At 39.3% G+C, this 25,124-nt stretch overlaps 3 protein-coding genes across 4 annotated transcripts; 2 read left to right on the top strand and 1 right to left on the bottom strand.

The window, feature by feature from the left end:
- Positions 1-627: 627 nt before the first annotated feature.
- insl5a (insulin-like 5a) lies at positions 628-2,400 on the bottom strand. The gene is made up of 2 exons (XM_077607657.1): positions 2,099-2,400; positions 628-1,058 (listed from the first exon to the last, which is right to left on the bottom strand). Exons 1-2 carry the CDS (start codon positions 2,268-2,270, stop codon positions 913-915), a joined length of 318 nt encoding a protein of 105 aa, XP_077463783.1. The 5' UTR covers positions 2,271-2,400; the 3' UTR covers positions 628-912.
- A 1,843-nt stretch (positions 2,401-4,243) lies between these two features.
- Positions 4,244-7,808, top strand: pars2 (prolyl-tRNA synthetase 2, mitochondrial). Of its 2 annotated transcripts, none has more exons than XM_077606736.1 (4): positions 4,244-4,411; positions 4,584-4,899; positions 5,517-5,762; positions 6,161-7,808. In XM_077606736.1, exons 2-4 carry the CDS (start codon positions 4,591-4,593, stop codon positions 7,040-7,042), a joined length of 1,437 nt encoding a protein of 478 aa, XP_077462862.1. In that variant the 5' UTR covers positions 4,244-4,411; positions 4,584-4,590; the 3' UTR covers positions 7,043-7,808. The 2 variants fall into 2 exon arrangements, with proteins under 2 accessions (XP_077462862.1, XP_077462861.1); XM_077606735.1 differs by having other exon boundaries at positions 4,581-4,899.
- Positions 7,809-8,520: 712 nt separating this feature from the next.
- ttc4 (tetratricopeptide repeat domain 4) lies at positions 8,521-25,088 on the top strand. The gene is made up of 10 exons (XM_077607033.1): positions 8,521-8,757; positions 9,980-10,097; positions 10,180-10,341; positions 10,441-10,518; positions 11,101-11,225; positions 11,312-11,398; positions 11,504-11,745; positions 11,816-11,900; positions 13,937-14,019; positions 23,087-25,088. The coding sequence occupies exons 1-10, from the start codon at positions 8,650-8,652 to the stop codon at positions 23,184-23,186; spliced, it is 1,188 nt and encodes a 395-aa protein (XP_077463159.1). The 5' UTR covers positions 8,521-8,649; the 3' UTR covers positions 23,187-25,088.
- Positions 25,089-25,124: the final 36 nt, after the last annotated feature.

Genomic DNA, 25,124 nt, shown 5'->3' with positions numbered 1-25,124 from the left:
GATCAGTCATTGAAGTAGTATCTTAATTTGTCAGCGTCATGGATAGGTAATTTGTTTGCTCATACTGTAATGTATTTTACTGTATTTACAATGTTTACATAGCAAAGAATATGGATTCTTCTGCAAGAACATTTGACAAAAGAAATTAGTATTTCTTTCATAGGAATAATGTAACACAGGAAATTGATGATAAAGCTGCATATGCGGTAAGTACTTTTAACTCATTGTAATGTTTGTTTTCACCCTTTTGTGACGGTGCTATAATGGGAAAATGTTCACCATTCATTTGTTTTCTCAACCACTTATCCTCACCAGGGTCGCGGGGGTTGCTGGAGCACGTCTCAGCAAACTATGGGCACCAGGCGGGGGATCGGTGGCCAGCCAATCGCAGGGCACAAGGAGACAGACAATCATTCACACACACCTCGGAGCAATTTAGTGTTTAACCAGTTTTTGGGTTGACGGAGGTACCCGGAGAAAACCCACGCAAGCTTGGTGAGAACATGCATAATCCACACGGTGAGGGATCGAACTCTTGACCCCAGAACTGGGAGCCTGACGCACTAACCACTTATCAGCCGGGTCACGTGTTCACCATTCCCTACATTCAATCACTAATTTAGTTTATTTAAAATACATGGATGATTGCACACATTACAATTACAGGTGTTTACAAATACATGCTCACCAATATAGCCATGAATTTGAGCACAATTATAATCAAGTTCAAATATAATAAACCCCATCCCTCACTAAAATAATTTAATGGAACAATTTCATGAAAAATAACAATTGTAATTATCATGTTCTCTTATGTGTAAGCGTCGTGATTTACATTTTGATTACATTAAGGTAAGACTGATTAGTTTCTTCGACAGGAGCCAATGAAGATGATGGCAGGCGTGGCCGCACTCAGCAGAGGAAGGTGAGGTCACTCTTCCGGCAACCAACCTGGCAGCACACCGTAGTCAAGACATTGTTTATGTCCCGCCTGCTCAGGTCCGAGCCTGAGCGATTTTTGATGTTTTCCAGACTATTCTCCTCTCCTGTTGACACACCTGCATCAACAAAATACAGTGAACGCCAAACAATGCCTCTGACGTCCCTATAACACACATTTTATCATAGTTTTTATTTGTTTAGTTCTTTGTTTCTACATACACAAGACAGATGGAGTCTTTCCACCTTGTTAAACTGAGGCTGATGTTCCCATTAAAAAGGTAAAGCAGATTTCCTTCATGCAATTTGTCTTGTGCTGTATTCCTTCTCTTTGTGATCACTTCATCTGATAAGACTAAGTGAGTTTGCTGTGTGTAACAGACAGAGATCTTGTATTCTTAATGTGTGTCCTCCTTTGGCTTAATGGCCCATGGTCTGCCCACACGCATGGAAAATTTTAGATTAGTACAATATGGGGCAAGAACATTATCAACATCAAGATGATGTGGTTAAACTGTTCTGTTGTCAGTGGCGTAAAATATTTGTTAACTTATTTCACTCAGACAAAATCATACTTTTTTTTTACAATGATTTAGTGAATCTACAATGTCGTGACTAAATTGAAAACTATCTTTAACATAAATGTCCTCACTGTGCAGCTATGCGTAATGAAGCATCTCATTGATGCATTTTTAGTAATTACAAAAGAGAAAAAGGCAAGAAACTTGCCAGGGTTAAGATCATTTCCTCCACTGGCTACATTGCCGTGTTTCCATATGTGAAAATAATTAATGACCTTATTTTATTTTTACAACTGACCCTCCATTTTATTATTAGTGCATACATATTTTTTTAGACTTTTTTAAAGTCAGACAAAATATTTACAGTCCCATTTAGAAAGAATAGGTTTGAAAGGTGGAGAGCTTATGATGAAATGTTTACAAATTATGGAGAAAAATTGCAATTCTGTTTGTCTATCAAAATGAGAAGTAAGCACATTAAATTAGCAGAAGTAAACACACGTTACTAGATTTTTTTTGGGGGGGAAAACAGTATGTTGCAGCCCCAGGGCCTTGAGTTCGACAAATCGCAATATCAAATAAATTCCTAATGAGATAGCTCACTTTTAACTTTAAAGAAATGAATGAAATAGTCTCACCATCCATGTCTGACTCAATGAAGTACCTCCTCCAGCGAGAACCTCCGCAGGTATACACCACAGCTCTCAGGAACTCTCGGCCACACAATTTCACCGCCTTGACTTCAGCTCTTGCACTTCCCAGACACATGACAAGACATAGCAGGAGAGGCAAGACCACAAGAGCACGCATCCTGGATACCTTTAGTTGCCTTTTTTGTTTTGTTTTTTACCCCCAAACCACTGGCAATGCTCTAAATGAGATTACTGCGTGGATCTCCTCTTTTACAAAAGTCTTGGACTGCTTGGTCTGGTCTTCTCACTTTATACCCATCCACCGTGCTATTGTCATATCCAGAGTATCCCTCCACCTCCCACTGACTGCTCCTCAGCCCATCCCATCAGCACACGCAAGGCCACCCTCCGTTTCCATTTTTTTTGTCCATTTGGGCAATTTTATTTTAAAGATCACGGCAATCAAATTAAACGAGGGCAACCCTCTTTGTTCCAGGTGATTACGTAGTGATTACACTGAACGTTAATGTGGTGCATGGCTAATTAGGTGCTGCAAAGTGAACCCCCCACCCACACTCAAGCAGATGTTTGGTGCGTGTACACACTTAGAAAGCAGGGATGTCCTATACTTTACAGCATTTTGGACCATATGACAGGAAAGAGTCAATGTTGACTGTCCATCAGCAAGGTCATTACAGAGCTACGTGATAGCCCATATGACATTTCAATGTGATCTTTATCTGCAGACCCACTTACATGTTTGCTTGAAAAAAAGAAGAAATCGATATATACAGTCATTTTGAGTGCAGCACATACAAGCCGGGGCAGCCCAGTGCCTTATAGTTGAAAGCTTACATTTAACCTGTGATGTGTCATACATAAGTTCAATTCAATTGGAAAACAATATAGAAAAGATTTGCACGTAATCGTATTGGAGCGTACACATTGTCAAAAAGTAGCTTTTTTTATGTAATAGTTACACTCTATATTTGTATTCTGTGTTCTTGCTCTAGGAAAAAAGTAACTTATTTCTTCTGTCAGTCAAATAATTGTATTAAAAATAAATTCTTTTTTTTTGCAGATTGGATCGGCGCTCGGAGGATTGTTTTTATCTCACCGAGACAATTGGTCGCCTGTTCTCTGGGAAGTAATGTTGGAACAAGTCGTGACGACCAAGTCACGACACACCTTAATGTACATAAGTGTTTTATCTCCTGGACCTGGAATATGTATCATCTCTAATGTTTGATGTAAGACAGCAAGATAATGGAGATCCCCACCAAAACATGAAAAGCAGGTGTCACTCACAGATTTAAATAGTATCTTTAAATGCTATCAAACCAGCAAAAGGCAAAAATTATTTCAGATAGTGTGTGAAATTAACATTCAGATACTTTGTCTTTGTTGGTATTGATGAACATACCATCAATCGTGACTAATGAAAGATTCCTCCTACATGGTGTTTACTTTTTCTGGTCAGTTTTCATTCATTTTTTTCTATTTTGCATTGACGTCAACCTGTAATATCGCAGCCACTTTGTGACGTAACGTAGAAATAATGTTTTTAATATTATTAACTGGGAATTAGCTTGTATATAATACATGAGTCACATTAAAATTAAACCCATCATCTCAAAGTATTGTGGTTTCATGTCCAATGTGATGTAAAATGTTTTTGACGTTTCATATCAATGAAAATATTCTATAACATTGGCCGCATTTGTTTATATTGTGATGAATCAGATGAAGTCATTCAGATTCTCAGGTGCATGTGGACATTTACAGTATGTACATTTCAGATTAGTATACATCTTTTGATACGAAAATGGTTACATTAAATTTACATAATGAGACTTAAGACGGAAAATGTATTTTTGTGACAGTGGTCATATTTTTTTTACTTCAATACCACTTAGAAATTCAGCGGACCCTCAGCAGAAATGGAGCCAATCACATTGCATCTAGTTTCTGACACTGCACAAGAAACCATTGCCTGCCATCCATGCTGTGTCTGTGTGTACCTGGCCAATTGTCTCATCTCGACAATGTTCAAATAACATAAAACACTACATTATGCATATATGCGAGAGATTATATATTTGGGTGTTTTGAGTGTAGACTGTTTCTTCTGTGGACACGATGTGATATACATCCAGGCCAGTAGGTGGCAACATGTTGCGATGAGATCAAACCTGCAGAGCGCTTTGACAGCGTGGAGTCCAGCGCTCCGTTTTTTTTAAAGAAGCATTAAACAAGTTGACTTACTCTTAAATTAAATTATTCGGATATTTAAAAGACTGCAGCTCTTTTAACTACAGTGTAAGTCTTGCTTTTGTCATTTATTGTAGTCTTTTGCAAACGTAAGATTGTTTTTAACCCGTGCTAACTGGCTAGCAACTACCAGGAAGAGAAGCGCAATGTCGATTGTCGGTCACATTTAATGTGGAATAATGTCTTATGGCGTTCTTCGATGGTTATTTTTCTGAAGTAGAGCCACCATGGAGCCTGTGATACAACGGGTTCGGCACAACGTGTTGTGGAGCCTCCACAGAATGGGACGAAGGAACCACTCGGTGTATGCTGAGCCTGCTGTTCCTACTCCCTCCACCTGCAGCAAGAAAGCCCCACTCCGGGTCTCTCGACTCTATCAGCCATCCAACCTGCGTGACATGGGCCCTGACAGCCGAATGCAAGGAGAATTGACATGCAAAAGTCAGAGACTCATGCAGCGCGCAGGACTCATTCATCCTTCTAATCCAGGATGCTACTACTACCTTCCTGCCACTGTTCGCTCCATGGAGAAGCTGGTCAGATATTGTTCTTTTAACCTTGTATAGGCTAGGTAGTAAAAAAAAAGCTTTATGTAACCTGATAAAGAGGTGTATTTGTATACTAAATGTTAGTATTGGGGGCGGCCCGCTGGATGAGTGGTTGGCCTCACAGGTCTGGGGTCCTGGGTTCAAATCCAGGTCACATCCACCTGTGTGGAGTTTGCATGTTCTCCCTGGGCCTATGTGGGTTTTCTCTGGGTACTCCAGTTTCCTCCCACATTATAAGACATGCATGGTAGGCTGATTGGACACTCTAAATTGCCCCTAGGTATGAGAGTGAGCGTGAATGGTTGTATGTCTCCTTGTGCCCTGCGATTGACTGGCCACCAATTCAGGGTGTCCCCCGCCACTGGCACAGAGTTTGCTGGGATATGCTCCAGCACCCCCCGCAACCCTAACAAGAATAAGCGGTTCAGAAAATGAGATATGAGAGATGTTAATATTGGACGTGGTTTTCAGGTCACAATTAATATACATGTATTTTTTAATTATTATTGTTAATTCATTTTCTGAACCACTTATCCTCATAAGAGTACTCATGTTAGTAAGAGCACTACTCAACATTCCATTCTCCGATTTCCTTTAATTACCAGGTAAGAGTGATTGACCAGGAGATGCAGCAAATTGGTGGGCAGAAGCTGGACATGCCCAGTTTGTGCACTGCTGATCTCTGGAGAGCCAGTGAGCGCTGGGACTTGATGGGAAAGGAGTTGTTCCGTTTACAAGATCGTCATGGTGCCAGCTACTGTTTAGGACCCACCCACGAGGAGGCAGTGTCCACTCTGGTGGCTCACCAGACCACCTTATCTTACAAACAGCTGCCTCTCCTGCTCTACCAGGTTAGTTTATGCCACCGGTGTCAAAGTGGCGGCCCAGGGGCCAAATCTGACCCAACGCATCATTTTGTGCGGCCTGAAAAAGTAAATCGTAAATTCTGTTCTATGATCAAATTCAAATGAAGATTAGATGCATAGGGAATATTTCATGTTTTCCCCCTTTATAAATCAATGTTTGCAATTTTTTAAATCCGAAATTGTATTCTTTTTGTGTTATTATTGTTTTAGAAAATTTGAGACAAATGAACGGTTATTTTCCAAGAATTTTGTATCCCAAATGTCCTCCAATTGGGATTCACGCCAAACAATGTGAATTTAACTAATAAAATAGCCTTGATATCAAAGTTAGGTCAGATGGATCCAAATCAGCCTCATCATTTTGTTGTGCTTTTTCTCAACAGATCACCCGCAAATTCCGTGATGAGCCGAAGCCAAGGTTTGGTCTCCTTCGAGGAAGGGAGTTTTACATGAAGGACATGTACTCTTTTGATGTCAGTGAGGAAGCTGCTTATGAAACCTATGAATCTGTGTGCCACGCCTACATGAGGATCTTTGCACGACTGGGCCTGCGTTGCGTGCAAGTGCAGGCCGACACGGGGAACATAGGTGGAAAACTATCGCATGAATTTCAGTTACCTGCAGACATTGGCGAGGACAGACTTGTGCTTTGTGGGACCTGCTCTTTTTCTGCCAATGTAGAGACAATTATGTCGGACAGAACTGAATGCCCGCAGTGTAAAACTGGCACCCTTACAGAGTCCAAAGGCATCGAGGTCGGCCACACCTTTTACCTGGGCAAAAAGTACTCCGAAACATTTAACGCCACTATCAGCAATGCCCAAGACGAGACAAGCGTTGCAGAAATGGGCTGTTATGGCCTAGGCGTCACGCGCATTCTTGCCGCAGCCATCGAAGTGATGTCAACAGATGAAAATATTCGCTGGCCAGGTCTTCTAGCTCCTTATCAAGTTTGCGTTATCCCCCCCAAGAAGGGCAGCAAGCAGGCTGGCGCCGCAGATGTGGCTGAGGAGCTTGTCCTTGCAATAGGACAGAGTCTGCCTCATCTGAGAGGGGAAGTGGTTTTAGATGACCGCACCCAGATGACCATTGGCAAGAGGCTGAAGGATGCTAGCCGATTGGGCTACCCATATGCCGTCGTAGTTGGACAGGGGGCACTAGAGAATACCCCCAGGTTTGAGGTGATCTGTCAGCAGACTAACGAAACATTGTTTTTCAGTAGGGATGAGTTATTCAGTCTTTTGGGGAAAGTGGAGATTGTATGATTGAAATTGGGTTGAGGTGGGGGGTTTTTAAATTCATGTTTGTAAGCATAAAAGGTATGGATTGTTGTGGTTATACAACATGGAATTTTGGTCCATGGACTCACATTATATCTGGACTTTAAAAGCCACCATGAGCTGCAAAGATATCGTAATTTTTCAAACCAAAGCAGAGCCAGACATTATCTATACTGCTTCTCATGGGTGTACTGGAGTAGATCCAAGATGACTGCCACCCTGAACTGATAGACAGCCAGTTGCAGAGCACATGGTATGGACCAAACAACCGTTCAGTCACAAGAATTCACAGAGAACATTCAAACAAGAAGGAACCTGAAAAGAAAGCCTTGATCTCATCTGTGAGCCAGACGTGCTCCCTACTATACATCGTGGAACAAAATGACACATTTTTGCATTATTTAGCTTGGATGCATTTTCCATTCGTCTCATAAACCTAGTTTACATCCTCACTATTTGGCTCCTGACATATTACTCTGTCGAACTGTTTTTGACATATCAAGATGAAGTTGATGATCCAAAGACTCAATTATGAAGTAATGGAATTGAATGGGCAGCCGAAACGTTGATACCACTAAATGATACTTAAACATATATAATTATTTGTTTTAATCATGACCTGACCTCAAATCTGAATTAAATGATTTTTTTTCTTTTGCATACAAACTCCTTTTGAACTCTTGATCAGATTCATTGTTTATTTTAATGCCGATGAGTGTGAAAAAGACGTAGAACAAACTATGTAAATGAATCGTACATAACAAACTTTTGCTTCCTTATTAGATCTACAATTCATTTGTCTATTTCAACCTTCTTGAGCATGAATTATGATTTTTTTTAATCCTTTAAGGACACACTGGATTCATTGGCTGCCATATGACGGTCAAATCCAGTTTGGATTGAGAGGGGCCAGTTAAAATGGATTGAAATTCCAATGCCGTTTTGGGACTGAAACCTGAACATTCACGTCCTCCCAGTTTCAATGAATTAGACCTCTATTGGCATCAAAGAAATGCCTTGAAGGTCATAAATAAATCGACCTTAGAGCATTACTAGGGCAGTCCCCAGTGTATTTCTCAATGTATATTAATGATACAAAAATAATGCTATCAATATTGCTAATATATATTTTCTAATTACGCAAAATAATGATTTGCTCAATTGACTTCAAATGTAGAGACCACTGCCTTTGAAAGACGTATTTAAGCATAAATACAATTTAGTGTAGACCAGACATGGCCGCAATAATTGAAAAATCGCGAAGAAGGGTCACCCCTATTATAGCAGGAGTGGCTTTTCACATTTTATGAACTTTTTTTAAATTAATAGCAGAAAAAATCGCGAAGGAGTCAATTAGCGATAAGTAAAATCGCGATAATCGAGGGAAGACCACTGCCTCATCCGACGTCGATTTTGACAAGGAACTTTTCCGTCAGGACTGTTTCCGCACGGACCATTTAGACAGTCGTTCCTACACGTGCCGTCAAAACACATTTGCTTGTGTCTTATGTCAACGGCGACTTAAATATAGCAATACTTTAAACATTTTTGTTGCAGCGAACAAAACGGCGCACGATAGCATTTGACAAATCATGGCCTCCGCCGCTACACAACATGATAGCGACGATGACGACCTTTTCGCGGAAGCCTTCACGCGCTACAAATATAAAAATTCCTTTAATGAAAACACATGGGAAGAGGTAAGAGTTTACACGTAGCCCGATTTTAGCACATTGTTACTGAACGCGGGGTATAAAAGTAGATGACTAAGAAAACATGGTAAACATCACTCGATTATACGTTGTCACCAATCATGCACATTTTTTCCGTGATGGAATATAAATTGCAATTTGGCTGACTTGACGAGAAATAAAGCCAACGCTGTTAGAAGTGAGAATTGGATATGACAAAATGGGCTGAACGATTTAAAAAAAAACAGTCACATTTTACCTAGTCATAGTTGAAAACATGGCGTGGAATTGCATCATAATGTCAATTATAAGCTATGATTGACAGTGCTAATTATAAAATTAAACAGTGTAATGCAATCATTTTCAGTTCACAGTTTGCTGTCATACTTGAATGTTTATTTCTTCATTGGCCGCTAGAGGGCGCTAGACGTCCAATCCCTATTGACTAGCGATGGAGGTGGGCGAATCAATTGTAAATGCAAATATTTGTTTTAATTTTTGTCAAAATGCTACAAGATATTATATTAAATGTAAACTTTTAATCGCTGACAGACCGAGGGATAAGCGATATGGCATCAAATCATATCATGGAATAACTTGTCCTCAACTCGTTCACTGCCATTGACAATGGTAGACATCAAATCCATCGAAACTGGTATGGCTGCCATTGACGGCGCTAGACGTCCAATACAAATTGACTTTGGGGGCTGGCAGAGACCGAATAATCCCAGTCAATGGATTGGATGGAAGTATACCGCTGTCAAGGGCAGAAAATGAGTTAAAATGTAAATATTTCATTTTCCAAGACATAGAAATGAGCAGAGTAACTCTTGCAAAACATCGTGGGTCAGTCACCAAATGTATCTTGACCTTAGCAATTTAAGAAATTGTCTATATTCAGGCCTGAGTGGTTAGTGCGTTGGGCTCACAGTTCTGGGGTCCTGGGTTCAAATCCAGGTCGGTCCACCTGCATGGAGTTTGCATGTTCTCCCCGGGCCAACTTAGGTTTTCTGTGGGTACTCCAGCACCCCCCGCGATCCTAGTGAGGATAAAGCGGGTCAGGAAATGAATGAATAAAATTCACTTCCTTAATGTAAAAACCAATGACTATTTCAGCCCTAATGGCAATGTAATATTCAAAATAGTTTGTCTGTAGATGGTCAATGCGGATTGTACTTGACACTGACATCTGTTAGAATGATGTATTTCACTTTCTTCTGGTCTTGTTCAGGAGTTTGATAAAATACCAATGTTCATGAAATCAGTACCAGACGAGATTGACCCCAAAGAATACCCCGAGCTTGCTCATATCCAGGCAATCCTCCACGATGAAGACAGGACCCCAGCGGGTAAGTGGGCCAAAATATGATTTGTGGTTTGCTAATGTCCTAACTTTAATGAGTTAGACTAAGTATTTGCATGGTTTTCTAGAAAAAGCACAAAGTCTAAAGAATGAGGGCAATGAATATTTCAAAGAGAAGAAATACCAAAAAGCCATAGTGGCATACACAGCAGCTTTGAAGAATAAATTTGACGACCAAGATCTGGATACTGTTCTTCTCACCAACCGTGCAGCGGCACACTTTCATCTTGGTACGATATTCTCCTTTAAACATCGCAAAACAATCAATTTCCTTTTAAATAGCCAAATGATCATGAGTACCTTTTTGAATGTGATCTGTTGACATGTAGGCAACATGCGATCCGCATTGATTGACTCTGCAAATGCAAGGAAGCTGAAACCACAGCATCTTAAAGCTTTGATAAGAGGTATGTTCTAATTTTTGTATATCAGACAGGGAAAGTACAGTGGAAGATGATTCAATTCAGACAAATTTAAAACAGTGTTTCCCGACCTTAAATTTTAAACAGTGTTTCCCAACCTTAAATTTAAAACAGTGTTTCCCAACCTTTTTTGAGCTGCGACACACTTTTTGCATAACAAAAATCTTAAGGCAAACTACCAGCTGTAACTCATCAAATTTAAAACGCTGTTACCTGTATTTACAATATAAAGTCATTTTCATCAAAGTTTTATCAACAGGAATCAAAGAAACACAAAAAACTATTACAATATCTAATTTTTCACACTGACTTCACGTCGCCAATCGTTGAGGTCTACGGCCCCTGAACATGTAAAATTAAGTATTATACCTATTTTATTGTCAGAATTTTATGAATTTTTCTCCCAGTCTCCTTACTTCAGTCACTTAATGTTATGGGAAAAGGAGTTTAAAAGACAGCTAAAAAATTTAATTTGACCGAAACGTTTTGAAAACCTTTTTACAGGTGACATTGAGGTCGTCTATAGTTGTGATTTATATTCATGCTCTGACATCATTGTGTTTTCAGGTGCTCAGTGCTGCATTGAGTTGCGTAACTTTGCAGCAGCCATTCAGTGGTGTGAAGAGGGTCTACAAGCTCATCCCTCAGACAAGAAGTTGCAAGACCTGAGAACAGCTGCAGACAAATGCAAGGTAGGATCGCTCCTAAAGGCAAAATAATGGTGATTTGTACAATACTTCTTAATGATTAAAATTTTTTGTTTTGTTTTTTACCACAGAGGGCATCAGAAAGAGATGCCAGAAGGGCCAAGGTCAAAGAAAAGAAGTTGAATAATCAGAAGGATGCTCTTTTGTCTGCGATAAAGGTTATAAAAGGGCATACTAAAATTATTTGTAAGGAAATAGAATCAATCCTTGACTTGAACAAAGAATGACTCCAATCCATTTGTTACTTCATGATTTTTGTGCAGACGCGAGGCATCAAGCTTGTCAAGTCTGTGAAGCCTCGTGACTCGGGTTCCGATGGCGAGGATGACGACGAAGGGTCATCGACGGCGATGGCCGAACTGAGCCTAGAAGGTCTTAGCTCACACCAAGCCACAGGGGCACAGGTCTTCCTGGACGAGCAAGATTCGCTGCATTGGCCTGTGCTCTTCCTCTATCCGGAACATCAGCAGAGTGACTTCATCGCTGCCTTCTGCGAGAACAACAGGTACATTTCGTAGTACCATGTTGAGAATAGTGCACGAAAAACACATTATTATTCTCGATTTTTGCATTAGGTTTTTGGATCATTTTGTCGTTATGTTTGGGGAAGAACTTCCATCTTGGGATGTGGACAGAAAATATCACCTACAAAATTTGCAGGTAATTCTTTAGTTCTTATCTAGTTGATTTTTAGAAAAATACTTGTAATCCTGTAAGCACTGTTCGAAAAATATCAGCATACTCTGTTTCATTTAACTGAATGCCGTTTTCGTACCTTAAATGGAAATACAACATTTAGTATGAAGGAACTTCATATGACGGTTGCTATTTAAAATTGCATATTACAAATATCCGAGACTGAGACAACGTAGAAAATGTTTAAACACACACACAAAAAAGTTCTATTCACTTACATATGCACTGTACACACAGGTGCATGTGATAATGAAAAAAATAATCTTAGAAGTACAATACATTACAGCAGTAGTTAGACCGTATACTATTATTGCAACATTTACGCGCTCATTGATTGCCAGGAATGTTGTTTTTGTGTATTCATGTTTGTCACAACAATTTATCTTGAGGAGTCAGACAGGTTAGGCCAGTTTTTCTTGAAGGATGCAAGGGCCAACTTGAACATTTTCCACTTTCATTTTCTAAACAGAGGATCCTAATCGAGTATAAAATATTGGGTTTTTAAAGCTTTTTTTAACCTCATTGGCTTTCATTGATGGAAATAGTTGTCCAATTCAAATTGGATTGGGCGTCTATCATCAAAATGACCTTACAGAATCTTTAAGTGACCAGCACGACAGTTTGTATTTTCATTACTTGTTAGGGGCCAATAAAAACTGAGCAGGCTGTATTTTGGACACCCCTGGGTTAGGCTTTTCAACGCCCACACAACGTTCTTGTGTAATAACAAAACTTGGAAGCAAAACAGAAACAAATGATACACACTCACATTGTCAGCTGCGTGATTTACTCAATGTATCACTGAATCACATGAGTTAATTTTCATAAAAGATAGCAGGTCTACATTGCAAGCAAGAAGCCAAAACCAAAAGCTGGGGGAAATGTTTTTTGTCTCAGTCCTGCCTTGTTAATAGTACAGTGGTACCTCGAGATACAAGCTTAATTCGTTCCGGGACTGAGCTCGTATGTCGATTTACTCGTAACTCAAATTAACGTTTCCCATAGGAATGAAGTAAAAACGAATTAATTCGTTCCAACCATCTGAAAAAAACACCAAAAACAGGATATTGGATTGGAAAAACATTTTTATTTGTTCTAATTCGCCATCTATTAACAAAGTAACAAATAAATAGTGGTTTAATAGCACTAAAATGTTTTTAGTAGTACTAAAATTAGACAGATTTTGTGGAGGGGAGAGAGGGGGGACTTTTTGCACGGCAACGCGCTCGTAACATAACATAAACAAATTTAAAATTGACTTGGATTACGATGCAGAATATGTATAATCTAACTTTACACTAAACTTAATTCTAATTTTGTTTTAAATTTTAATATCTTCTCCCTGGTTGGCTCTATTTGCCCCGCCTCCACCCTGATTTCAGATGCAACCTATCGAGGATTGTTTGCTTTTGTTTTCCCTTCCAAATATTCCCTAAATGATTTACACAAATAGGATAACGCACGACCATTTGCCAACGAGAAGTAGTATATACTCCTCTTGTATTAGCGATCGCTCCGCCATTCACACTGACTAACGGGGAAAAAACACTGAAAAAATGCAACGCTCCGCCCAGTGCTCGTAGAGACATTACTCGAGGGAGTTGCGACCAGAAAGGCAGTGCCCATGATGTTCTTATGACTAGCCTCTCGCGTCTGCTATATGCTGTATATCAAAATTTGTCTCGTATCTCAAGATAAATATTTGCCCCAAATTTTACTCTTATCTCAAATTCCTCGTATGTCGCTGCACTTGTATGTCGAGGTATTACTGTACTACGAACAGATATTGCACTCTTAGTGGCATACTGAACCTGAGATACTGCGAAAGTTACAGTGCTGTTGTATGCCAATTATTTGATTTTATGCTCCACATTGGCAATTACTTTATGAATATGACAAATGGCTTCTGTACTCACCAATAATGTTCTATTGTGAAATTTATCTTGCGCTTCAAATCAACTGTGTTTTAATGAATAATTCACCATCTCCTCACTCTGCAGCTGTTCTTCGAGGATGAAGAGACGCAGACGCTCTACAAAGTGGACCCTGAAACTTCACTTTTAAAAGTGCTGCAACACAAAAGGTGACTACGCACATGGCTTTTACTGGATTTGCCGTTAGAATTTAAGAGCCAGTGCTACTAAATATGTTTCACACTCAAGTTACACTGCCACCCGATTGTGCAGTGGCTTTTCTGCCTGAATTTGTTGCGGGCAGTGTAGGTTCGATTCCCACTTGGTGGCGTTGTGATAGGGAAAATGTGTAGTCGAAAAGCTCAAGGTTTCTTCAGCATGAGAACCTGCTCACCATGCTGTGGTCAACTCATAGTTCTTTTTAGGCCCCGAACCTTTCCATGGGTGCACACATGAAGTGATAGCAGGGAAGGCTATGTATTTAGTTTTTTTTTATCCCACTTTTTCCTCTTCCTGCTCATACTCCAAATAACCTTAAATTGTATTAGATGACATGACATAATGAATTGTGACAATATAGTGAATAGGAAAAAAGTCAAGGCGGAAATAGCCAGATTTGGTCCCAACTCTCTTCGATCAGACTCTTTTTATCATTCCATATGTAAATAGGCAGGCTCGCGCCAGTCCACATGTTGTGAACCATGTAAGGGCATCCATATGGCTCACATCAAAAGCGAAATTTTCAATACAGTGGCACTTGTCTGGAGATGCATGCGTCTTTTTAGCGCTGCCCAAGTGGGTCCCTGGTGCTTTTTAATTATATACAGCATGTGGGTAGGTAATTTATTGATAGCTGTGTTTAATATGGCATTTACAATGTAATGCTTTTAAATTTTTGACTCTTTACTGTATTAAATATACTTCATTGGCTGTTTAGTCAGTCAGGCCATACTAACAAAATAACCCCAACCCTCCTACAGCTTCCCTGAGTAAGTAAGACTGAAGAATTGACTCCATAATTCTTCCTTGATAATTACAATGTGTGAAATGGTGACATCAAAACAAGATGTGAACATTTTATTAACCACATAATTTCCTTCATAAAACACCTTGCACTACTAAAGTGATTAAACAGAAATAATTAACTCTGAAACCACAGAGTACCTGGGCCAAATAAGTATTATGTCAACCACCAAATGTGCAAGTTCTCCTACTTGAAAAGATTAGAGAGGCCTGTAATTGCCAACATGGGTAAACAAGGTCCTGGAGTGGCCTATCCAGTCTCCAGATCTCAACCCCATAGAAAATCTGTGGAGGGAGTTGAAAGTCTGTGTTGCCCAACGACAGCCCCAAAACATCACTGCTCTAGACGAGATGTGCATGGAGGAATGGGCCAAAATACCAGCAACATTGTGTGAAAAGCTTGTCAAGAGCTAGAGAAAAAGTTTGGCCTCCGTTATTGCCATCAAAGGGTACATAACAAATATTGAGATTAACTTTTGGTATTGACCAAATACTTATTTTCCACCATGATTTGCAAATACATTCTTTAAAAATCAAACAATGTGATATTCAGTTTTTTCCCCACATTCTGTCTCTCATGGTTGAGGTTTATCCATGTTGACAATTGCAGGCTTCTAATCTTTTCAAGTAGGATAACATGAAAAATTGGTGGTTGATGTTAGAATAATGATTCAAACCTTTTAAATCATTATTAGTAATATTTAATTAAAAAAGGAAAAACATCTTTCAACAAATTCTGCTTACAACTTCGAAGGAGATGCAATGTGACGTCGTCTTAGCCCCCAGTGCATTCTGAATTGCAGTAACTGAATCATTGTATTTAATCGCGACATTCGAAAAACATGGTTATGTAATCAGTACAATAACACTCTCGCTGGTTAGAAAAACAACAGTGTGAGGAATGCTTTCAAGGTAAACAAAGCAGTATTATACTGTAAGCAAAGCCGTATTTTCAAATCTGCTGGTGGAGTCTCGTCATAACATTTGGTAGAAGTGTCCGTAACGCCGTGACCTCTTTTTCTTTGCCCTTGAGGAGTAGACTGTGCAGGAAAAAGTCCATCTTCCCATGACTTGATTTATAGCCTTACTACTTATTGAAAAATGCTTACAACACATATAGAATATTCCATAATAATTCTAACATTCCCTCCTTTTACTATATGTTTGTTATTCATTTTATGACAAAATCAAAAAAGACAGGGATATCTCCGTTGGCTGTTTTAATTTTACCCGCTTAGGCTCTACTCGTTCGGCAGGTCTGAAAAGCAGAAAATAAGATCATTTTCGTCCAATCCATCCTCGTAATTACCATGCTCCTGGAATTCACTGTTAGTGTCAGCACGTTTCATCAGTAGGAGATATAATTCATGCAATTTGGAATTTGTAGGGGCAATCGCAGTGGTTATAAGTCGGCTCATCAAAGATCTTAAGCAGGGAATAATACAACACCCACATAATGTCAAAATCGTAGCAAAAAGGGCCACAAATTAGGCCAAATCATTATTAGTGAGGCCACAAATCTGTCAGCGGACATTATTCTACTCCAGGATGCTTTTTCATCTTGCGGTTTAGGGTCTGCAGGCCATCGTTGGCCCTGGTGTGGGACCCAGTGGGGGGCGTGTTGTTGAGTGCAACATTTTCAAACGTTGCATACGCCCCCTGCTCCTTCAAGAAGCATTTCAACCGCTGCACGATCCTGGAACGCCGTCAGACTAGTGGCTGCCAGTTGTTCCTTTATCGCCACAAATCCCTGTTCAGTATAATTTCCAAGTTTTTGGACATTGTAATGCAGGTAATTTATCCAATCAACATTTTTGTTTGGAGTAATTAAAAGAAAAATATACTCCCAACCTGCTGCGATCTGATTAGCCAACTTATACTCATCTGGTACGCCTCGTGGATGCCAATCGCATCAATGTATGTCGGATCACCCTCTCCGATCGACGCCGTCGCGAGGGGCCCGCCATCATACCGGATTTCTGTGCAGCCAATTGTATCTCCTCTACTGTAGATGGAAAAACAGACACTGGTAATAGCAGTGAGACCAAGGCACAAAGTCCTGCTGTCATTTTGGCAGGAGTCGTATAATTTGTTTTGACCCCACCACCACCATAGGTCAGAACGTGGAATCAGGGGTGCAGTCTGTTTTAGGACGTGGGCACACCACGTCACATTTATCGCTCCCAGTGCCGGACCGTGCCCTGTGAGGACTAAGCAGGTAAAATGATTAAACGCGACATGTGTTGAAAAGTTAGGCTTGTCCTTTGCTGCCGTTGTAACTGGGTAGACATTATTCCATTTCATACATTTTGGGCTTACATCTTTTGTCATTATCTCCTTTACACAATCAGGGGTAATTTGCGCGGGTACTACTCTTAAGAGAGGTCGGCCCCCCATACATGTTATACAGGTTTGATACAGGTTTGATTTATAATAGCTGCATTTTCCATCAACAATAACCAATTATTTCTTACCACCTCCCGTTTGGGAACTCCCCGTTGCAGAAAGGAATTCTCTGGTCATCTCAGATTTTAATTTTACTATGGCGGATCCGGGTGTTTCCATCTCTGACGACCTTCTTACCCATGGACTTAGGAAAAACGTCAGACAAAGATCCACAAGTTAATTTGTCTGAATTATGATTTGCAATGCCCCACCATATGGGTTAATCTTATCGAAGGCCTGATGGTTTTTTCGCACACGTGTGTCATCCAAGCTTGCCAATCTAGACCAGTTTCTGCAACAAGGTTTCCCCAATCTGTTTTAGGACTGTTATGTACCACACATATTCTATAAAATCCATGTGTATCCTTTGAAATGGATATGTAGCTTTTGTAGCTTGACATAAGGGGGAATCGCCCGTGTTTTTGCCATATATCTGCATATAGATTGAATATATAACCTCCCCCTTTTTTGAGGCATGAAATTTACCATGACTCAAAATGGGAGCCCTCCCAGATAAGTCTTTTGTTTTTGTTTAGTCCCCCAGGTTCCCAAAATTTCCCATTGCAGAAATCAAAAATTTCATTTGGCGAAATTCTTTTCTTTTTTTGTTTCTGTCCTACTCTGCCACCGCCGTCCTCGAAAGGCTTATCAGCGATTTCAGAAATATTCCACCTTGATATTAGAATATTGATATATCTTGGTGGCTAGCCAATTGAAACACAAAAGACAGACACTCATCCACGCTCGCACTCATAATCAAGGAATTTAGAGTGCTCCCCCAATCATCAAGATTGATGCCCGAAGAAACTAGATAATTAATGTATTAGATTCACATGCCACATATCTAAAAATAGAAATTTGTTCAATTGCCACCCCCCTTACCCCAGTCAGTCAGCATGTAGACTGCCATGCGAGTGGCTGTGATTAACTATTCGCCAATAATGCAATAACGGAAAAGTTGTGACACATTGAAACACACACACACCCCCTTTTTGTATTTTAACCGTTTGTAAAACTTTATCTCCATGTTCTGGATTAAGTTACACCCCCTTTCAATGTTAACGAATTTTGCCCATTCTAGTCAACCCATCTACTTAAAGCATTTCTCCAAGGTTGATATTTTATAATTTGGAGATGTTATTTTTAAAACATAGACATTATTTCATCACTTGTTTCACACCATGAAAGGCCCCACCTGAATTTAGATTTTCTTGTAGATATTCCCCTTTATCTAAGCTTGTTATTGCCCATCGTTATCACTGTAACATTCAGGTGTATTAACCCCATAATTGCAATGCAGTAAGTTTTGGCTAAATTCTTAATTTGTATGCCCCTAAAGTAATAGACAGTAATAACGTCCCAATAGTCATCAATATGACCTATACCAAAGCATACGCCCCTTCAGGTCAAACAGGGAACGTCTTTTGTGCACTTAAAGACGCTCCATGTTTCTTCTAGGGAAACTATGCCTATCCTTAACCAATTATCTTATCTACCCCAGCCAGGTTCAATTTACCTAACAATTTGGATGAATGCCATGAAATTTCTCATGCCATTTCTGCATTGTTAAATTCATGTCTGATTCCTTTAACAACCAAATAACTCTTAGTACCTAAAACATAATTTGTAAATCACCCCATACTATGTTTACTTAAGATAAGAGCCATTTCTTATAGCTCCCTGTTACCACAAGAAAAATCTACAATAATTAAATTAGAGAAATCCACCTTTCACTAGGCATTTCCTAATTACAATTTTCAATGCTTAATGAAGGACCCACAAATTGTAACCAATATGCCATAATATTGTAAAAAAATCCATTCATTTTTCTTTAACCAGCCAACCATTCAAAAACAGTAATAATATCGTTTTATCCTCCAAAACTAGCTCTCTTCAATTAAGAGCCCTTTGAACTTCACAAAAAATAAAATAAAATAATAATAATAGTATTATTCCCAATTCCAAAGCTTTCCCCAAATCAATCTTTGCCAAACAGATTTTCTATCACCTCGAAAGACATTTCTGATTAAATCCCAAAAATAAATGCGAAGATAATCGCGGAACTCTGCATCCCTTGCAGACCATGTTTTGTTCTTATTCTGAAATGTTTAAACGGAAGCGCGCCCTTACCCGCTGACTGTGACCTTCACGCTCGCTGCAGAAGCAGCTTATCAATGTTGACATTCCTAAGTGCTCTCTTTTTATTTTTGAGCACAATGCTTCACCTCCTGTGTACAATTATAACGCTTTTTAGAGAAGACTAAATTAATTACTCTCCCGATATCCAACTATATCACAATATTTTGGCAATACCCCATAATCACAATATGCTGCAAGCATAGCAAAACCCATTTCTGCCCTCAAGTTTGCTTCAGCACCCCCAAGGCCAATTATTGTAATGTCTTCACGGAAGGGGTCCAAAAAAAAATAGTCGCTCGTGCGGTCTGCGCGCATACTGAATGCCTAACACCGTCAAATCAGCCGCTACGCGGTCCACATGTTTTTTTTTTCATTCAAATCAGCAGCAAAGACAGCCGCGCTCCCCTGCAGCCAAAGCATTATTTGACCAGTTTAGAGTATGACAAAAAACGCAGGTTTGGCAACCCCGCTAAACATTTAATTGGTCGTTTTGTATTTCTTTTCGACTGTTAACCAAAACATTCCCGTTGACAGGATAAAACCAAGATAATCCGCAATAAGCCATTTCATTCCATTAAATTGACAGTACATTTAGGTACTATTAACAAAGTATGCCTAGGACTTGGAAATAACCATTTTAATTGCCATTTTACAACTTTCAGCATCACACAAAAAAATCCAATTGAATTCATTCCCAAAGAATGTGATCTCTGGTTTAAAATTAGCTCAACATCCTCATGTTCAAAATCCTCATTCAAATCATTTTGAGAAGGCCTGCCTTGTTTTTAGAGACATTTTTGTCCAGGCAATCGATATATGTAATATAAATAAGTATAATTTGAATGAGCATGCAACACATTTGAATGAGCATGCAACACATTTTTTAGCTGCTCCTGATAAATGCTGCCCACCGCGTGGTCTTCAGCGAGGCCGCTGTTGGCCTTAAAACAAGCCGTCATCCTGATTTGATAATCTGCAAAAGGCTCACCATCCCTCTGCTTAGCTCTGCTGATCACGGTATAATTAACTTTTGTTTTAAACTTCCCCGTAACCTGATCAATCAGTTCAAGCACTCTCAAATTCAAATTACGACCGTCATGACACAACGGGCCACCATTAGCTTTTGGATTCGAACATCCAAATTTAGTAGGAGCCTGCTCCTTGGCCACATTAGTATTAGCAACTTCGATCATGGGATATTGTTCAATAAACACATCACTCATTGGCGGCGCCCCGGGCTGGGGAGATAGCGTTTTCTCCCCATGTCCCCCACGGGCCCTCCCGACCTGGTCATATTTGTCGGAGGGGGCCCTCCTTTTTAACAACAACAACAACACACTTCTTCCCCACCGGGCTAGCCGTCCTCTTTTCTGTGGAATAACACAGCCTCTGTGTTTCCAGTCCCACCGTTATCAACTGATTTAACCCATGTATCATAAACCAATAATGGGTATCATTATATCCCTCCTGCTCCATTTTGTTAAGATTTCCCCCATGCTTAGCACGTATTTTATCCTGCAGTATCAATATCTTATGCATATTAAGCTGGCCAGCAAATCCATATTTATTTATCCATAAGTTTAGGTGTTTAACCCTTGTAGCGCTTTGATTTTTCAACAATCCAATCTTTACACGGCAGGCGCATCTTTGGATCGTCAATAGCCGCTTTACTGTTTCCACTACCCATTTTTGGAGTGGATTTGTGTGTATCTTTTTAGGTTTTTTTTTTTTTTTTTTTTTTTTAAACAACTACACACACAACCAACCACCGTCGACGTTTATAGAACACAACGTGTCCACCTGCTAGTGACTAGTATTCGCAGGGTTTTAAAATCGCTATCCCCAGGATGCGAGCCTTACTTCTCAAAATAAGGCCTTCGCGTGTGATGCCCTTCGCGCATTTTGGATCCCGTCAACAATATGCAGCCATCACACGCGGACTCGGCAGAAATGTCGAAAGATGCTCACCCAGAGGATAGTCGTCAACCGATTAGAAAACAGGCGCTGCTGAGAAATAGTCCGGCCTGGAAAAGGGATTCTCGCCGTGCACGGTCACTCCAGATATTAAACTGCAGCGTCTGGATTCCTTATCGGTTTGTTGACCCCGGCTACTCGAAGGACCAAATGTTGGAATAATGATTCAAACCTTTTAAATCATTATTAGTAATATTTAATTAAAAAAGGAAAAACATCTTTCAACAAATTCTGCTTACAACTTCGAAGGAGATGCAATGTGACGTCGTCTTAGCCCCCAGTGCATTCTGAATTGCAGTAACTGAATCATTGTATTTAATCGCGACATTCGAAAAACATGGTTATGTAATCAGTACAATAACACTCTCGCTGGTTAGAAAAACAACAGTGTGAGGAATGCTTTCAAGGTAAACAAAGCAGTATTATACTGTAAGCAAAGCCGTATTTTCAAATCTGCTGGTGGAGTCTCGTCATAACATTTGGTAGAAGTGTCCGTAACGCCGTGACCTCTTTTTCTTTGCCCTTGAGGAGTAGACTGTGCAGGAAAAAGTCCATCTTCCCATGACTTGATTTATAGCCTTACTACTTATTGAAAAATGCTTACAACACATATAGAATATTCCATAATAATTCTAACAGTTGACTAAAGGCTTATTTGCTCCACTGTAAATACAAATTGAATAAACTGTAAAGAAAATCACAATTCCAGTAAGTACTGTAATTTCCAGACTACAAGTCATACCAGCTAAAGAATACACAATGAAGAGGAAAAAAATGTCACATTTTTTCATTCAATCAGAAATCAAGAACAAACACGCATTCAAGTAACAAGAAGAAAATCAAGAACAACTGGCTAGATAGGCTCTTAACATAAGTTTTTCAGATAATTGTAGCCTTATTCAGAAAATATGGTATACATCCATAAAATTCCACATTTAGCGTGGTAGCATTTTGGGGCAGGTGGCTGTGGCTGCAAGGTTAACCCTTTCAGGGACATTGATCCATGATTGATACAACATTGATACAATGGACAGCTAGTCAAAAATTGTTTTTACAATATGAATGTATTATTACATTTGATTTAAAAATATATAGTTTGTGTATTGAAGGGTTTTAATTGTTTTGTTTAGGGTGCAACTGTTAAGATTTTGATCTATCTAGGCTTTTAAAAAACAAATGGTATGTAGGAGTGGCCATTTCAAGTATCGCTGGGAGTTGCGCCATTCCCGTTTGCAATCTTTTGCAAGATTTGTATTAATTTCCTGGTAACTTTTTTTTATTGTTTATGAATGTAATGTGATTTGGCATGACTTTTAGCAGTGACTTGACCACACCACCTGACATCCTGTTTTGTTGTGGGGGGTTTTTCCTGTTCAATTTTTTTGTCGACTTTACTTCAAACTTCATTAAAATGTGTTGAATTCAACTTGCCTAGAGCTTTAAGAATTCTGATCACGTACCTATGGCAAGAAAGTATTAGTCATGATTATGGCAATGCTTTTCTAGGAAAACTATTTCAAGCCATATCTACCGGTGAAATGGAAAACAATAGCTAAAACACAAATTGAAATATTTTCCATGCATACAATTAACTAAATTTACAGTCAACTTTCAGCACACCTTCTGGCTCTTGACAATGCGCTTTCTGTTTTGCAGGTATTTTGTCAAGGCGGGAACGCCCAGCTTCATCATTTTGGTGAATGGCTCATCATTCTGGAAGCAATATTTAACAGGAAAGAAAACACGAGCATTGTGAAAATTCAGATCTTCAGTTTTAATGTCTCATGAAGATGTTCTTGGTGACCCAAACATGTTGTTCACTGAGAGAACATTGACTCTCTTGTGCAAGAGCTGGTAAGACAGTATAGTATGTTTTTAAAATGGATTGAGGCAAACGTCTGCTATTTAGTCGGATACAGACTTTGCTTATATTACCTTTTATTGTGTTATTATTCAAAGGTAAAGACATTCATCTTTGTAAAATCGTTAATCATGTGAACAATTTCTCAAAAACATGATCAATGATTTAACCTGTCAGTGTGCTGCACATATCAGTCACTTCTACATTTTTTCTAGCAAAATACAATACCTCGGCCCAATTTTTTTATTTTTTATTTTATTTAAAGCCCACAAGCTAATTGTGATTTCAGGCGGTAACCTGGTGGCAGTGGGCACCATATAAGTGTCCCTGAATCTACATTATAAAAAGGAGCGGGAAAAAATTGTTGGACAATTTATTCAACAAGGAATTTACAACTACCGTATTTTCCCGACTATACAGCGTATCGTATTTTTAGCCGTAGTGTCGGTAACGAGTGCTATTTCTGTATTTTAAACACAAAGGACGCACCGTTTTTATAGACACAGCCAGGGATGGCATATACATATTATATATGGATGAATATCGAACCGCAATAGCGCTGGCTATGGGAAGCAGGCCCAGACTCTATTTCCGGTCTGCAGTGACTGGTGGGATATATAGTTCTTTTGTCAATACACCCAGGATGACGGCGAACACACTAATTTGGTGCTACATGCACCAAATGCACGCTACACCCACATGCTAAAAACACGTTTTTAAAAAGGCGACGGAAGCAAAACTGAGTTCGGTTGTACTTTATTTAGCCATTTTACAACGTACTCGCGTCATCATTTGATTTTCGTGACTTGGTCGCAAATCAAAAGTGACTGCGAGCCGTGAAAAAAGCCATCCGGTCGCTTGACATACGCCTCACATAGCCATAATCTCATGTTGCAGTTCGATATTCATCCATATATAATATATATATATAGATATAGTTCACAGTCTAGCTTTGAATGCTCTGTTGACGCCAACATCTAGCGGCAGGATTTCTTTTGTAAATACAGCCGAAATGACGGTGAGCACCAAATTAGTGTGTTGCCGTCATTCTGGCTGTATTGACAAAAGAACTACATATCCCAGCAGTCACTGCGTGGTACTTTTTCTACGGGAAAATAGTAGAGTTGGGGGCTGCTTGCCGTAGTTGTCCTATCGACTGATTTATTTTATTTTATCGTGATAACAATTTTAGTATTGGTCCATATATAAAGCACAATGGATTATAAGGCGCCCTATCTATTTTGGAGAAAATTTAAGACTTATGTGCGCCTTATAGTCGTGAAAATACGGTAAATCCACACACAGTATAATATATATCATTTCTGTATACAGCACATTGTGCATATACTACACATCACCATATAGGCAGGTCTAATTGACATACGTGACTAGATGTATAATTTTATCAAATGGAATCTGTATTTTGTTTTGTAAAAAAGAGGAGGGCGATTAAATCAGACAAATTTTAATTTCACAATAGTATACTATTCACACTTGTATTGTCTGGTGTTGTAAATAAAGTGGAATGTTTACATTTGAAATGCTTTCAATCAATGCCTGAACCCTAGTCTCGAGCCCAATAGGTTGTGATCAGGATGCTTACTGGCCAAGTGAGGAATACATCATTTATTTCTTCATGTTTAGTGATATTGGTGAACAATACGTACTCCTTCCATCAAAAATAACAAAATGTATCTTCAAACCACATATTGTTACCCTTCAATCAATTTAAATGAGGTCAAGATTAACATGATATGTTTTCAAAGAATCAAATCAAGTGCAGACTGACTGTAAAAATCGAAAAACAAATATAACTCAAAGCTGTATGGGATG

Source organism: Stigmatopora argus, chromosome 8 (assembly GCF_051989625.1).
Source record: "Stigmatopora argus isolate UIUO_Sarg chromosome 8, RoL_Sarg_1.0, whole genome shotgun sequence".
Lineage (NCBI taxonomy): Eukaryota > Metazoa > Chordata > Actinopteri > Syngnathiformes > Syngnathidae > Stigmatopora > Stigmatopora argus.
Note: the sequence above shows the minus strand (reverse complement) of the source record. Positions and strands in the feature narration are given on the sequence as shown.

Coding starts and splice junctions, on each gene's coding strand:
- ttc4 (XM_077607033.1), top strand. CDS start 8,650: ATGGCCTCCGCCGCTACACAACATGATAGCGACGATGACGACCTTTTC. Junction 11,226..11,311: donor CAGCTGCAGACAAATGCAAG/GTAGGATCGCTC, acceptor TTTTTACCACAG/AGGGCATCAGAAAGAGATGC. Junction 11,399..11,503: donor CTCTTTTGTCTGCGATAAAG/GTTATAAAAGGG, acceptor ATTTTTGTGCAG/ACGCGAGGCATCAAGCTTGT.
- insl5a (XM_077607657.1), bottom strand. CDS start 2,270: ATGCGTGCTCTTGTGGTCTTGCCTCTCCTGCTATGTCTTGTCATGTGT. Junction 1,059..2,098: donor CATTGAGTCAGACATGGATG/GTGAGACTATTT, acceptor TTGTTGATGCAG/GTGTGTCAACAGGAGAGGAG.
- pars2 (XM_077606736.1), top strand. CDS start 4,591: ATGGAGCCTGTGATACAACGGGTTCGGCACAACGTGTTGTGGAGCCTC. Junction 4,900..5,516: donor TTCGCTCCATGGAGAAGCTG/GTCAGATATTGT, acceptor TTTAATTACCAG/GTAAGAGTGATTGACCAGGA. Junction 5,763..6,160: donor TGCCTCTCCTGCTCTACCAG/GTTAGTTTATGC, acceptor TTTTCTCAACAG/ATCACCCGCAAATTCCGTGA.